Source organism: Phaethon lepturus, unplaced genomic scaffold (genome assembly GCF_000687285.1).
Source record: "Phaethon lepturus isolate BGI_N335 unplaced genomic scaffold, ASM68728v1 scaffold10868, whole genome shotgun sequence".
Taxonomy (NCBI): domain Eukaryota; kingdom Metazoa; phylum Chordata; class Aves; order Phaethontiformes; family Phaethontidae; genus Phaethon; species Phaethon lepturus.
The window spans coordinates 191,453-207,662 of record NW_010558316.1 but is presented as its reverse complement, the minus strand read 5'-3'; the positions used below and the strand labels follow the sequence as shown (position 1 = coordinate 207,662).

Genomic DNA, 16,210 nt, shown 5'->3' with positions numbered 1-16,210 from the left:
AGAGACCAGAATCAGCCTGTACGTAGCACTGGTATGTCTGTGGCAGCACTCGTGTGACTGTGCCAATGAAAACCTGATCTATATATAACTGGATGGAGTTAATGTTCAGCCAGTAACTTTATATGACAGTTAAACTTTAGACTTAGTTAAGAAAACATACTGGCTGAGCGACTAACAGCGCATGATAGGATCTTGGCAGCAACCTTCTCCCTACTCCTCAACCACAAAAACATCTTCAGAAATGGATAGAGCCTGGGCCTACCTGGTGATAGGAGGATGTGGCTTTATTGGGGAGAAGACTGTAGAGCTCCTGTCTCAACAAAACTACATCAAAGTGGTCAGGGTTTTTGATTCAGTAGCGAGAGAAGAAGTAGAAAAATCCAGCACAGGTAAGAAAAGGGCATCATCTTCTATTTAGAGGCCATAACCCTCCCTTTCAAGAGAGCTGGTATTAAGTTGGAGATGCCACAGTTAAAGGCATGGGCTAGGAACCTGGATTAAACAGACGGCGTGAAGAGTAACTTCCAGCTCAGAGAGATTTTTCAGCATAGGACTAAATCAAAGCAAAAAGATTCATAGTGTGTAACCCCAGGAGATATATCACAGGGAGGATCTAAGTCCCCACTCAGGGATCAGTTGTAAGGAGCAACATGCATGTGAACTTGGCTAACCCGGTTGCTTCTGCTCAACCAGTCTGACTAACAGCAAAGGGACAAAAAAACATGCTCCTGAACTGCTCCAACCAGTTATCAATTCTGAGAAAAATAACCAAAAAACCCTGACAATAATAGAATCAAGATCAACATTTGCTGCAGATATTGTGAAATATATTACAGGAATAATGGAGAGAAACCTATAGTAGCCTCACTGTGCTGTACATAAAAAAGGAAGAAATGAGTCTCAGTAAACACACTCAAAGATATTAAATTAATCCATTTGATCATATTCTGAAAGCTGCCTTCTGATGTTTCACCAGGGCTGATTACAGTGAGATATGTTGGGGAAAAGCAACCTGTTTTACTGGATTTGAGAATACCCACCCCAAACAAGCCAATGCAGCTCACCGTGGGCTAGGGCTCCCTCTCTCCGACTGCCCAAACCTTCAGCCTCCTTCGAAGGAGAGAGGAAAAAATGGTAAGGGAAATCCTGTCTGTTAGGAGAGGTCAATAGAAAAGAAATACACTTAAAGCAAGTTAAAAGACTCCCAGGGAAATACCATTATCAGAAATCCTCCCTTGGCAGGTGAACTCACCAGATGGGTTTCCTCAGGCTTCAGGTAGCCAACTGCCTTAAAAGCACCCATAATTGAAAAAAAAAAAAACAAAAAAACCCACCAAACCCCATTTAAACCTTAAGGAGCTGCCTTAATCCCTGCTCCAGGAGAGGTCTGTGGCCTAACATCACAGCAAATCACAGAAAAATGAGGCAGAAGCAGCCCTGAGGGGCCATCCCAATCCCCTGCCCAAAGCCAGAATCAGCCCAGCCACGACCTTCCTGGCAGATGCCTTCCTGCCCTGTCTCCAGGCCACCTCGCGCGGCCAATTTCTGCACCGTCAGGCTACTACTGTTGGTACAGTCTAATCTGCAATTTAAGTCCTCGATTTCTCATCTAACCTTACAGGTAGAATAGGTTAATACCATCATTTTTTTTACAACAATCTTCATGATTTGAACAGCACCACCCTTTCCACTCCATGCTGTCTTCTCCTTCAGGCTAAAACAACTCTCGTGCACTCCTCCGCAGCTCACGCTTTCTGTATCTCTGATGGATTTATTTCTTCTGTCCTGCAAACTATTCTCCTATTTGTACCTGTCAGCACAATTATGCCTTTTTCAGAGTTGCAAGACGCTGCTGACAGGAAATAGGTCCTGAGCTGCCCTGGCCTAATTTAATTCTTTCAGAAGACTTGCTGCCTCTTCCCTACTAAGCCCAACAACTTCTCCTTGTCCCTATCAAATTTCACCTTTTTTTTTTTTTCAGACTCTATTAGTTACGTTCAGCTTGTACTCTAATCCTCCAGCGTACTTTGAGTCCCTCCCAGCCTGATGTTATCTGCTGATTTAATGAACAAATCTGCCAGATTCTTGAGGAAAACAATAAAAAAGACTCAAATACAGCAATAAGCCCCGGAGAGCCCCAGGGCAGCCACCTACCACAGCTGGCAGTTCCCTGGGAACTGCAATTCAGCCAGCTTTGCGCTCATCCTAATGTGCCTTACTTAGACCATGTTTTACCAACTCTCTTATGAGAATGACAGAGAGTTTCCAAAGCCCTTCTCAAATCAAGATAGATGACATCGACCTGTTCCACAATATCCGTACAGCCTGTTAACTTGTCATAAGAACAAAGGAGATCCATCTGACTTGATTTGTTCTTGACAAATCCATGTCAGCTGCTTCTATTCTCTTTATTATCCCGCAGGTGCTCACACACATGTTGTTTAAGTGTGTGTTCCTGAGTTTCCCAGGGTTGAATCAAGCTGTTCTTTAATTTCCTGGCTCTTCTTTACCTCCTTTCTAAGCCCAGGTGTTTCATTTGCTCTGCTGCAGTCTTCCAGCACCTCCTCCAAAAGCTCTCCAAAGTAGCTGAGAATGCAACAAAGCTGCAGTGACATTCATCACCACTTTAGTAGCCCTGGATAAAAGTCATCGGGCCTTATCAATTTGAAAATTTCTCCTGGTTGCCCTGTATCCTTCCCTGCTTTTGGCAGAGCTCTCATCATTCTTTTGCTGGTCTTAATTGTACCAGCTGCCTTAAGACAGGTGATGTGAAAGAGATTATTTAACACATCAACCCTCATCACTAAGTAGCACCAAAATCTCCCCGCCATGAGGTTGCTGACACCCTGATCCACCTTGCAGCAGGAGCATCCTCCTCTGAGATCCGGTCCTCCAGGCGAGCATATTACTTCTGCTGCATGGATAAGGTCTTTCTTTTTCTGCTCTATTCTTGCCAAATAAACTCTGTGCTTTAATAATAAACTAATTTAATATTAAATTAGTTATGAGCAAGTCCACCAAATCTTGATTATGCTAGTTAAGAAATCAGCTTGACCCTTTTGTAAAACTTCTGCGCCTTCTTACGTTGAGATTTTTAGCAAATGCTCAGCCAGCTGACCTACTATCTTGAATTTCGTCTCTCCTTTGAGTTCATGAGGAATAACCCTGATCTTTCATCCCCTTGTCCTGGTAGTTGTTCACTGAGAGGTTTCCATGCCTCATAACGCTTCCAGAGCTGGAGTCACAGACCTTTCCCTGGGTTACTTCAGAAATTGCCACTTGATCCCTGACCGCATGAGGCTCTCCAGGAAGCTGCCAGCCCAGGGCAGAGGAGACCTCTTCCCAAAGCAGTCCTTTGACTGCTACTGCCGTCTGGCTTATTACAAAAGCCCCAAGCAGTACAGCTTCCTAACCCAGCTCCTTGCTGGCCTATTCACAACTCCAGAAAAGGAAATAAATCCCACTTAAACATTCCAGCACTGTCTCAATGCAGGAAAATCAGCAGTAGATGCCAACAGTAGCCATGTATGGAACAGCTATTTTGAGAGAGGAGGGGGCAGGGACAGATGGGCTTAAAAAAACACTTCTGAATGGATCAAAGGGAGGAATTTCCTATGAAACTTTTCAACCTGTTACAGTATTTTCCCTTAACATCTATAGTATTTACAATTTAAATAAAGCTCTGCGGAATGCCCCTTGAATTAATCTGGTGTTATTCCCAGGAAGCTCTAAAAATCTTGTATCTTAAGGAAATTGTCTTGTACAGCTTCACTTATTCACACGTACTGGAGCAAGTCCTGTAACCAGCTGCAGCCCTGGGCCAACGGTCTCCCATTCTTGCTCCGCACCGCCCTCGGATGCATACTGGAGATTTGCAATGGTGGCCACAATTATTCTGACCCACAGTCAGTACAAACCAGCAAAGTTCTGCACTGAATTAAACCAGATGCAGATCTGGCTTCATTGGGGCTCAAAAATAGGGATGTATTTTTCCCCTGGTGTGATGTATTCAAATGGCACACTCGTTAGAGTGTGCTTCAGCTTGCCCTGCAGAGAAGAAAGCTTTCCAAGCAGGATCCTCATTCTGCAAGAAGGTGAGGATGCTGATTTGTACTTTTTCCTCTGCATCTATGGTATATTATTTTTCTCTAGCTACCACTCATGTGACAGTGATGAAAGGAGACGTTCGAGACCACAATCTGCTCCTTGCTGCCACGCTGGGAGTTCACGTGGTTATTCACACAGCTGCTATTGTGCACTCCAGAAATTCTGTGCCCTTTTGGGAAATAAGAGCTGTCAACGTTGGGGGGTAAGTTCTTTAAAACAAGCAATTAAATACAACCTTAAATTCACACACCTCGGTATAGTCATACAAGAGGCTACAACAAACATACCCTCTCTGATTTAATGCTCCCTTGTCCCCTGAATTTCACACGCACCCCTCTGCCATGAGATAAGAAAGGCTCCAGGGATCTTCCCTTTCCAGTGGGGGAGTTTCTGCCTTTGCCCCTGCGTCCTTGCTCAAGGCGGGCCACGCTGCTCCTCTCCACTGCTACAGCTCCATCTTAGGAAGTCAAATCTGGGCTCAGTTACTATATAGTTATGCTGGTCAAGAGTATAACTTTCGCTAATAGTGTCAGGGTGATTCAGAACATGCCTGTAGTGGTAAGAAACTGTTTAGTATGTGACAAGGACAGCAATTAAAAGTTAAGTCTCGTTATAGATGGCTTACAGCTTTCCCAGGGAGAAAAATCTACACTATATACCAGTGCAAGACTACACCAGTTGAATTGCATCCATGCTATAAGGGAGTGACATTGTTTTAATTCTAGTCAGAGTTCACAACTATTACAAGCTACACATAACAGAGCTCCACAACATTTTCTTCCATCACCAAGAGCTGATTTCATGTTAGGTGCAAGATCTGCCTAAAGAAAATTTGTTCATAAATCTAGGAAATAAGCACAGGCTATAAAAATAATGAAATCCCTATTACGGCAGCAATTCCAATGGCACCTCAGGCTGTTAGCTACTAAAATAGTTGTTAACCACAAGGAAGGAATTTTATATTTTTTTTATATATATAACTCTCTCTCAAACTTGATTACTGCTTAGGGCTTCTACCATTTGCTCATGCATTCAAGGGCAACATTTAAATTCCATCCTTCTTTTCATTGCTGTAGTTGTTTTCAAAACCAGATGCTTTTAAGAGCCTGTATTGTGCATGTGTACTGAGAATATTCAGAGCCCGAGGGTTTCTGCTGCCTTTTAATGGCTCTGTGAGATCTTCCTCTTCACTGTCTGCTTGCTAGGAACAAGGTACTTTAGCGTAGTGAGGTTTTTACAGATAGCAGTGAACACTGGGCAACTCCCCTATTCAGCAAACCAAACCTCTTGCAGATGTTTGCGACATTCCCAGAAAACCACACGCACAAAGTTTTTTCCGATGTGACTGGTGATTGAGTGCCTCTTTGAGGAGCACAGTTTGAGATGTCTTAACAGGAGCTTTATTTTCAGAGACAAACTGTTCTGCATTTCTGCCTCCCCTTGGATGGCTTCATGTAGACCTTCCTAAAATGAGGCTGCTGCCCTCACTAGGACTTCTCAAAATCTTGAATTAAGAGATTAGTCTAAAGTTTTCTATTAAAATCATAGCAGTTAAAAGAATAAAAATGAACTGTATTTGATACCTGCTGCAGACTTCATGGAAAAAAAATAGGGTCAGGAGAGGTCAACTATATAATCCTCTAGCTGGCTCCTCTGTGTAACTCAGGCCACAGAAATTCATCCAATTACTGCCTTAAGCCCAACAATTTGTGGCTAAATTGGACTATACCTTTTCAAAAAGACTTTTTGCCCAGAATTAAGGACTGTACATTAATGGGCTATCATTCAGCAAGCCATAACAATGCTGAAGAGTACTAGTGTGGCTACGGTTAATTATCATTTCTGGCAAAAATTTACATCTGCTTTCTCTCCTCTGTTTCAACCACTGCTTGCCGAATCCTGTTATAGTCTTGTTGACTAGGTTGAAAGGTCCTCTTCTACAAGAATTACTTTTTCGATCTAGTCACTTAAAGACTTTTTAATCTTAATTTTTAAGCTTTTTGTTAAGCTGAATGGATTTTAACTTGGCTGTTTCCAGCAAAAACACTGAATTAATCCCAGTTTCTCAACAGGGGTTCTCAGTTAACTTTGCATATGTGATAGGTTTATAAAGAAGTAAATTGATTACTTTCCACCAGGTCTTCAAATTGATTTATGCCCTCTAAAGTTATCCTAAGCTCAGGATTTCCTTGATAATTTCAGATTATGTCCTTAACAAAGAGAACAGAAAAATCACAAGCCTGCCTACGCAAGATTTGCAGCAAGGCTCAAGGGCAGAGCCTTATTAGCCAGGTATAAATAGTATGGAGACTTCCGGAAACCAACCCTATGAGCAGCTTCCTTTGAGAGCTACCTTATCAGATTTGAAGGCCCTCGGTATGCAACCATGGTTATGCTGTTGTTACTGAGGTTCTTATAAAATCAACCTGAATCAAAATCACGATGAATGCAAAAACCATCCCTGGAAGAGTCATAAACCACTACAACCCACCCCTTCCCCCCCAAAAAACAATCAACAAACCACACAGACTGACCCACAAGTTCAGCCAGAACAACCTTTCTTAAACTAAACCATGCTTCGGATTTATCTGGATTTCATGTGGACCTGTAAGCTGCTCCCACTAATTTATTTAAAATTCTGCAGCTATCAAGAGTCTGTTGCAATTATTTTCACCCTATGGTCATCCTGCAGAACTTCTATAGAGCAATATATGCAATTAAAACACCAATCCTTTTGCCAGAAGGCTGCAATTCACCATTTGACAGCCTGTCCATGAATCAAAAAAGATGGAAAACATGGAGTTTTGCTCTGCCAAGCTGCTGGCTTCCTTTTTGTTAGCAACAACTAAGTCCAAGATAAGTCAGTTGTCAATAGCCATAGAGGTTAAGCCACATTATAGCTATAGAGGTAACTGCTACGCTCATGTTATAAACCATCCACTCCTGTGCAAACATAATTGAAGAACTGCAGCCTTGACTGTGGCTTTACATCTTTTCAGCCATAAAAAAGATGGTTCTGTTCCATGTCAGAATGCCAAGCCTGGTAATCTCTTTTGATTTGCACAACAGGAATCAAGGCAAGGTGGTTAATGTTTGTCCTTCCCAACCTGCCCCACGGGTACTGAAAATGTGTTAAGGACCTGCTGTGTCCTGTATGTCATCTACACAGGCTCCATTGCCGTGGTGGGACCCAATACATCGCACGAGCTCGTGTTCAGGTAAGGCTAAGCAAATCTTCTCCATCACTCTGGATTTCTGGTTAAACAGCAATGAAACTGCAACCGGAATGAGATTTTTTTTTTTTTCTGTGGCTACAAAGGTAAAGATATGTGTTCCCCTTCCTGTCTATGCCTCTCTCTTTCTTGAAAATCCTTCTTTGCTGCTTTTTACTTTCAGGAACCATGCCTCTTCCCAACCTAAACTTGACCAGGAGTGGATACCACTGTTGAAAGAGTCGGTTGAGAGATGCATGGCCCAACTGCACCTCCAGGCTGGCCCCCGTATCTACAGCCCTGCTCCTCTAAGCCCTAAAATCCGTTTCAGATAAGGTCTCAATGCTTAAGGTTTGTGACACACCCAAGTTGCATCCTACTGTTGGGTCAGAGTTTTTGCTCTCCCCTCACACCAAGGGCACACTTACCAAAGAGTAGGTGATGCTCTACTGTTACCAAACCGCTCTCCCTCCTCTTTTCAGCTCCATAGTGAATTGCTAGCAAGCCCGTACCCAGCTGCCGTTACCAAATGTGGTCAGATGTATACAGATTATTTTAGCACTGTCTTGGAACAAAGTTAGTTAGCCACGTAGTCTTAGGGGACAGATGCATTTGGTGTGAAGTTGCCCTGCAGTATTCCTGTGTAGTTACACTCTTCTGTGACCTGGATCTAGCCTGTAAATTGCACCCTTCTACCCTTCAAAATCCTTTTTCCTGGCAACATTCTTACGAGGGCTAACTCCTGGACTTTACACATTTGGGCATTAGGTTCAACCCATCTCTTCTGTGTGTGTCTCCTAGGAGACTGACCCACAGACCCAGACGAAGCAGCACAGCTTTAGAAAACCTCCTGCAGCAAAGTTGGGATTTGGAGCAATACAAAGACAGTGGTCAAAATTATGATTTGGAGGGGTTTTTTTGCTTATAGATCTTTACTACCCAGAACTGACTTTCCCAATCAGCTGACACTCCTGCTCAGGACTCAACATCTGCATACCTTTTATATTCACGGGGCAACAGTACTTGCACCTTGAGAACCGGCCTGGTATTTCTGAAGATCAGGAGCTGAAGTTTTAGGTTAAGTTTGAAGTCAAGTAGAGCTAGCTGCGGTCTGATACACACCGCTGTAAGGCTCCCTGCTGATTTCAAGCATGGTTGTAGCCATACAGACTGCTCAAACCATGGAAACTTGTGTGCAAGGGGAACTGGCTCAAAGTCAAGTTTTGTCTCTATACGTAGCCAGTCTAGACACAGCTGGCTTCAGTCATTTGGCTCTAGAAATTTGAACCCAGATAGAAAAGGCTCCTTAAGACATAACTTAAAATGTCCTACAAGCCTAAATTTTATACTCGCAAGTAAGATAAGACATAACCTAGTTGTTTTGAAAAGTATTTAAGCACCCAAATCTGTAGAATAAATGTCTGGCTTATGAAAAAAATCCATGAGAGCAACAAACCTCAATCCACTTGGGACCATAAGCTCTAGAAGCTCTGTGTCAGAGAAAACTGATGGAATTTGGTCATTAGCATATCTAAATAATGTCTAAAAACGAATGCAGATACAGGCACATCCTTGTTAGTATTTCAGTCCTGCGACTTAAGAGATAGATGTGAATAGATGTCTTGAAAAATCTACCCCAAATCTTGCCTGAGAGGACAGTCCTTTGGCTCGGCATGATGACACCAATGGGTACAACCAAAAACCCATCTGGGCTGATGCTCATAGAGCTCCACATGAACATCCTTTGCCCACCGACTCCCAATCCTTCCCCACCGCAAATGCAAATAAAGCCACCACCTGGAGCCTTTAACTCATTTTGCATAACACACTCAGGTTCTCCCATGATGCTGGGAGAAAGCCTAAGAGAGTAGTCCTCATTCTCCAATGACTTTTGATTTTAACCTAAGGGAATTACATAATGCAAAACAGAGAAGGGTCAGACCCCCAGTAAAAAATTACACCACTTGTCTCAATAGGGAGCCCAGTGATGACTGGAAGGCAACATAATATAGCTCTGTTTTCTAGACTGAAAGCACACGTGATGTGGCTTGCTCCTCCTTCTTCTTCTCCTCTCCCCCATTCCCACCCAATCTGTTCTGCTCTTCTCCCTCACAGTCCGTGATCCTGCCTGCCTGCCTTTTTCTTCTCTGTCCCCCTTCTCCATCATTCCTCATATAATTTTATTTAACTCACTTTTACGTGCTTGGGAATTGACACAGACAAAGCATGATTAGTCTCCGGACAGGGTGATGGGTGCAGGGATAATGCTCACACCTCAGCATCCGACAATAATAGAAAATGCCTCTGTCAGTCTCAATCCCCCTGAGACAGCCACCGCTGAGATACCTTCTGACAATGCTGCTCCAGTCTTATTAGCGTTCAGTTATCTGTGATCGTTTTGAAAAGCAAGAGCATTATGCTGAGCTCTTTGTTACTACCAGGCTTCAAAAGGGGTGGGGGAAGGCAAACACGAGCAGAGCTCTGCAGCCCAGGAACAAGCAGGCAGGTTTGCTCCTTTGTGAACCTGCTGCTTTTTAAAAGCTTTGCATAGCAAAAAATAAATTTGGATTAAAACAGAGAAAGCAATTAAAACTAGAACTTCTAGATAATCCCCATAATTGTCTTGGGCCTCTCTCAGGCTCGCAACAAACCACGCACAATCAATCTTTTGTCCTTCTTGTTTTCTGGTTTGTCTCTTGCTCATCACCCATAAACAGAGGGAAGGGGAGGAGGGTTTTGTGTTAAAAGCCCAGGGTGTGCGAGAAAGCTGTATTTCTGATGCTCCTAATTTATTTCTGTTGCTGTAGCACAAGAAGGCCCCAGTCTCAGCTGGGATATCTGACACATAAGATGCTAAACTGCTGAACAGGCAAGAGAAAGGCAACAGCATTATCCATGTTTTACACACAGAGATCTGAGCATAGAAAAGAGTAAGCAAGTTGCCCAAGGTCAGACAGGGACCCCGAGTCAGAGCTTGCTCTCTTGAGGCCCGGTGTTTGACAAAAAGACCTCTGCTGCAGATTTGCTGCATCAGCTCGTCACAGGCCACTTAACCCTTCCAAGAGGTACATCAGAGCCCCATCTGCAAAAGGGACCACCATAATCCTTCATTGCCCTGTGTGTGGGTACCCCATGGCTGGCAGAGTCTGGTCTTTGCCTAGGGTGAATTTCTCTAGGAGAGCAAAATATAGAGTAAATTAATTTAAAAATGTGAAGAGAGTCTCCTGCAGCACGGAGAGGGAGAGCGAGCCTATCCATGCTAGTCACGGCAGCAGGGGAGCAAGTGGATGCTATTTATGGAGGGTCCTTCCCAATGCTTCAAGACAAGGTTTCTTCACTCCCCAGCTCCTCCAGAGCCCACTGAATCTGCTTAACCGAATCCTGCAATGGACTAATGTTGATCTAGAACCACTGGGCCAAAATGTCAGCGCCCTGGTGGGGAATAGAGCTGTTTTCTTGGTTCTCCTTAGAATTATTTCAGGGCCTGTGAGGCCGGTTACATTCGATCCCATGGGCTTTCCTCCCTGCATCTGTAAGTTAGGAGGCTGAGGAGCAAGTTGTCTTCCACAGTGGCAATCAAGTGTCCCCAGCATGGCAGTGAGCTCTTCTTGCCCTTAATCATGGGTGCACTTCTTTGCTCTTCCCCCGAGTGTAATTTGCTAGGGAGATGAAGGAATAATCCCAGCACAAACCCACTGATTGCATGTCTTCCAGGAGATCACTAGCAGCTCTACTGTATCACCAGCAAATGTCTCCCACCTCTAATCAACCCTGTGATAAAATTAAGGAGCAGCTTCTCCTTTCAGTTTATGGCTCACGAGAGGCTTTTCTCTACCTCTAATGACAAAATGAAGTAGAATTGCTCTCATTTTCCTGCCCTCCATCTTCTTGTGCTCTTTTCACCTTGTTCAGCCACTTGTGAGTTGCTTCAAAAGGTAACTCCACTGCCTTCTAATTTTCCTGCCAGAATATTGTTTGTGTTAATCACACTACTAGACAAAACCAAATCCAGCTCTTAAATCAATCCATTACCCTCATACAAACTTGCCTATGAACACCCAGAACCGCCAGGTATTTCTTGAGGCCTTATTTCTCCCAAACTGCAGAAAGAATCTCAGATTCAAATAACTCACAGCCAGTGGTAAGTGCCTGGAGAGCAGGGATTGTGGAGTAAATCACGCTGTGACAAATGTCTCCAAGCCCTGTGCTCTACTGCATGGTCACCCGCTGTCTCTCACAATCTATTTCAGGGGAAATGAGGACACCAAATACAGTGGGGAAGTGGAGCTGCCTTATGGGAAGACAAAGGCCATGGCAGAAAAAACTTGTATTTGAAGCTAACGGAAAAAAGGTACAAAAATCAATGGCAGCACCCCTGGTATTACAGCACGGGATGGGTGGAAGGAGAGAGATGATTAGTAAGACCCCACGACTCATATCTAAGTGTGTATCCAACTGCTGCCTTGACTTGACGCGTAAACGAAATTGCCCTAAGCTTACCAAAGCCCAATATCCCCGCGTTATCAGGAAGCTACCAAACACTTGCAAGATCAAAGGGTGCTGCCCTTTGAGCCTGTGCTTTAACTCCACCAGAAGGAATGTGACTTTGGAAAGAGCTGTGTTAAATTATGGCCTAAGAAACCATGTTCACCTAGTTCACGCTGCATAAAGGTGTAATTTGCAGATGTGCTTGAGTGATTTAAGAATCATAAATATTAGTGTATCCAGAGTCAGCCACCTACCTAAATTAGCTGGCTAGTCTTTTTAGACTTGCAGTACATTCAGCAGATAGATGAGTTCTTTCAGAGGATGAAGCAGAATGTAAAAATGAGATTTGTGTCCTAAATCACTGGCTGGAGCATCTCTCTCTCCCTGTTACAGTTTGAGGCCAGCCAGCTTAGCTGGCTTCCCCTGGTACCAGATTTTGGTTGTTGCAAATACTCATTTATATATCATAACTGCAGGAGAGTTAATGCCACTAGGACCCTCCATCCAACATCTCTCAGTGAGTATCACATGGGTGTAGGTGTGCTGTGGGGGGAGAAAAAAAAAGTTCAAACTGGGCACGGGCACCTCTTTGCATTTTTAGGGACCCAAAGCAAGCCCTAAGTGTCCAGAGCTCCTCTGCAAATGTTGACTCCTCTAGCCTAATATTCCCAGGGTTTGTTTTTATCTGGCTAACACAATATCACTGTGGAAGATTTAATCTCTGAATCCATAACTCACTAACATCCCTTCCTGATTTTACAGATGAGCAATGATGGCAAACCCACAACCTGCATTATCCGTCCAAGCACAGCGTACGGGGAGAAAGCAACGTTTCTTCAAGAGTTGTATTTACTTGCCCAAGCCAGGAACGGTGTGTTGAACTATGGAGAGCCTGAAAACACAGCGTGTAATTACACATATGTGGGTGAGTGGATGATTGATCTCTTTGCATGTGGTGCTACCAGGCTGTTTTAGACACAGAGGATTTTACACGTCAGCTTAACCATAATGTTCCAAGTCAGGGAGACGAGTGTGGCAAATGAGCACAAATATTTTTATAACCACAAAACTTACACTGGCTAAAATAATTTTTAAAACAGTTGTTTACGTTCTACTGTTTTTCCTTGGAAGGGTGGTTTTTTTTTTTTTCTTCTCCTCAACATAGGGAAAATGTTCTTTAGAAAACTGGAAAAAAAAAGTCAGCGGAAAAAGGGATAGAGAGCTAATCTTTCTTTTTCTAAGTAAACATTTCAAGGGATATATGGGGGGAGAGGGATATTCAGGCAGTATTTTTAAAATGTTTTTGGCTTGAAAAGACACTTAATTTCTTCTTCATTAGAAGAAATTAAACTAACTCTATTTGTACAATTCCTTGGAAAAAAGGCTGTAGTACATAACTGACTTTAGGAAGCACAAGAAACTACTCACAAAACTTATAGGAACAGTTTGTTGTGGTGTTGAATGCACTTCAGGGGAGTATAACTCACCATTAAATCATGTGGGGTTTTAGTTATTTCTGTGCAGCTCACTTATACGTCTTTTTCCAAAAGTGCAGATAACAGTAGTTTGAAAATGCTGTTAGAGAAGAATCAGGCCTAGATAAATCAAGTGACTTCCTTCAAAGGCTCACAGCTGAGCCAGGAATAAAACCCTCGAGCACTGCCTCCCATTCATCCTGCTCTCACTACACAACACTGCCCTTTCGCTTCACATGAACCAGTATCACAAGGCACATTAATTGTCCAGCTCAAAGGGAAGACCAAAGGTTTAAAGGATCTTGGAAGCCTGGATTAACTACTCAGTCTCTCTACAGAACAGCTGAGTACCATGATGAGTGCTTTCCCTGCTTCACAGCACTGAAGCCAGCAGATCCAACCTACTCGTTCTACAGTAAACAGGAAAATTTAGCTCCTCCTAAATACCTGTTTCTCCCCCCCTCTTATTTCTCCAGGGAATGTTGCATGGATGCATGTTCTTGCAGCAAGGAACTTGCAGCTGAAACCAGACTTACTCGCAGGACAAGTGTGTTATTCCTATGATGACACTCCAACAAGAAAAGGTTTTCTGATAAGGCATCAGCTGTTGTCCTCTGTGGACCCGTCAGTAAGACTAGGCTCACACATCCCTTACCGGAAGATGCGGTTAATGATACTAATGATATAACTGCACAGGATAATCAAGGTCATCTAGTACCCTTTCTGCAAGCTACAGCCTTTCCTAAACTTGCCTTTACTGAACACGATAGTCACCACCACCACCTCCTATGAGACAGACAAAGTCTCCAGGCATTTTGGGTACAAATCCCTCTTCCCCTGGAAAGAGAGCAAGCCTAGAACTGCACAGTGGTGGAAAGCAGCTGCAGGGAACCTGGACTCCCCCCCCAGCTTCATGAAAAGAAGAATTAAGCAGCACATTTAGGGTAAGGATAGAGCTTATCATACCAGCAAGCTTCATCTGAACTTCACAACATGCACAGACCTTTGGCAGAAATTTTGCAAACACTGAGCAATCCTGGTACAGAGACAGAGAAAGAGCAAAACTCTCAGGCTGCAAGTATATACCCTTGCCCTGCCAACAACTCAGCTATTTTAAGTATGGTATGAAACACTGGGGTCTATTTGAAAGCATCCTCTTGCAGGTACGTGCACACAGATGCAGGGCTTGCTGGCCTCACTCATTCCCACAGTGCCACCACTGCCCAGGGACCACTTGTAGGAACAAGAGAGACAGCTTCAGATGAGAGATGGCACACAGCAAACACCTTTTTGATAAATTAGTTACCCAGCTTTGTTCCACAGCCTGATGAGCCTCCATTGCTTTCCATACTCAGCAAATGGACCTCTCCATTGTCACCATGGTCTCCGGTGGCTGGTGGAATGGCTGTACCTGGCTCATACGCTCAATGGGTCTTCAGTGATAATTTTGGGGAAAACAAGGAAAGCCCAGCAAGTTCTTGCTCTGTTTTAGGGTTTACTAAAAAGAAAATGGAATTCCCTTTTCTAGAGCTACCTTTTTCAAGATGCTTCCTGTTATTCTTAACATCTGAAATGCTATCCCTGTAAAAAGAAACTTCCAACCTCTTGTGCTAACAACGTGTAGGCTGACTTACTTTCTAATCATATGGATGGATAACTGATGTCTACAAGCTTAGAGGTGAGATTCATAGAGTTTGTAACTCAAATTCTCTTAACTTGCACTCTAGCAGCAAAGCAAAACAAATTAAAGCTCATGTTCAGCTGCCGCACTGGCAGCCAGCAACTTCAGCAAAGGCCTTAGATGCTGCCTTTATGCTAAATAACACCTGAACTTGAGGAGGAAGAGGCTATTTCAACTCATTCCATGGCACTCGGAGCTACACAGTCCGTCCGGGAGCAGTATTTCACAGATGATGTTTTCCTAACACAGATGGAGCAGGCGCTTCCAGAAGATTCACAACAAACACTGGTTTGTATCAGTTTATCAGCTCCTCTATTTTTAAGACATACAGAGACACTGGTAAACCTATGTTAAGCACAATAGAGATTTCAGTATCCACTTGAGCTTGGAAGAATGGGATATTTTTACAATACTGGTTCAAATCTAAAATTAATTCTGTTGGTATCGCACTTCTGTGTTCTGTGAATACATACCCATCTCTCGAGTTTTCCTATAGTAAAAGTGTACACATGCATAAATGAAAGCTTATTTTAATTACAAGTGCCCTAATCCTCCTGGAAAAAGCAAGTTTCAGCATGGCATCCTTGATAGAAATGATCAAATTTCACTTCTTGTTAGTCACAGTAATTACCCAGGAAAGAAAGCAAAGCAATATGGTGTGAGTTGCCAAGTTAACTTCACCAAAATTCACACTCACAAGAGAATTCTTTGCAAAATGAGCTTAACAAATCAAAAATAATTTTTTCCAGTAATTAATTAATAATTTCATGTAACAAATAAATTTGGGGGAAACTATTGCAATCTGCTTATAGAGAATTTGGGAAGGTGAAGTGTGTAAGTTACCCCTACTTCTTTTTTTTTCCTATTATTTGTGCTAGGAATTTTTTAAGAAAGGGAGTAATAAGACTGCTATGTTTTCTGTTTCACTAAAAATTCTCTTTGCAGTTTTTTGCCATTATTCAAATGGTAGATGGCAGCTTGCTAAGAATCTGACAAAGAACGATACACCCAATTTCTCACGCACGTTGCCAGAGCATCGCCACAGTGTAACAACCGTTGACCTCAACAGGTTTTAATGCTTCTGAAATCTTGGCTTTCTCTTGCCAAAAAAGAGCCACTGGGTGGAGCTGCAGGTCTGTCAGACAGGTACCCTCGCCTCAGGAATTCAAGTGTTGCAACCGCTTTGCTTTGGCTGTTTTTTAAAAGAACTGGAAGGTTTGCCCAGGCAGTGAGGCTGGTGGATGGGC

General features: G+C 43.2%; 1 protein-coding gene across 1 annotated transcript; it reads left to right on the top strand.

The window, feature by feature from the left end:
* Positions 1-241: 241 nt before the first annotated feature.
* On the top strand, positions 242-14,212 carry LOC104625408 (3 beta-hydroxysteroid dehydrogenase type 7-like). The gene is given in 8 exon segments (XM_010293026.1): positions 242-389; positions 4,153-4,306; positions 7,224-7,325; positions 11,570-11,639; positions 11,641-11,670; positions 12,570-12,732; positions 13,759-14,174; positions 14,177-14,212. Coding segments are annotated over 8 exon segments (1,119 nt in total).
* Positions 14,213-16,210: the final 1,998 nt, after the last annotated feature.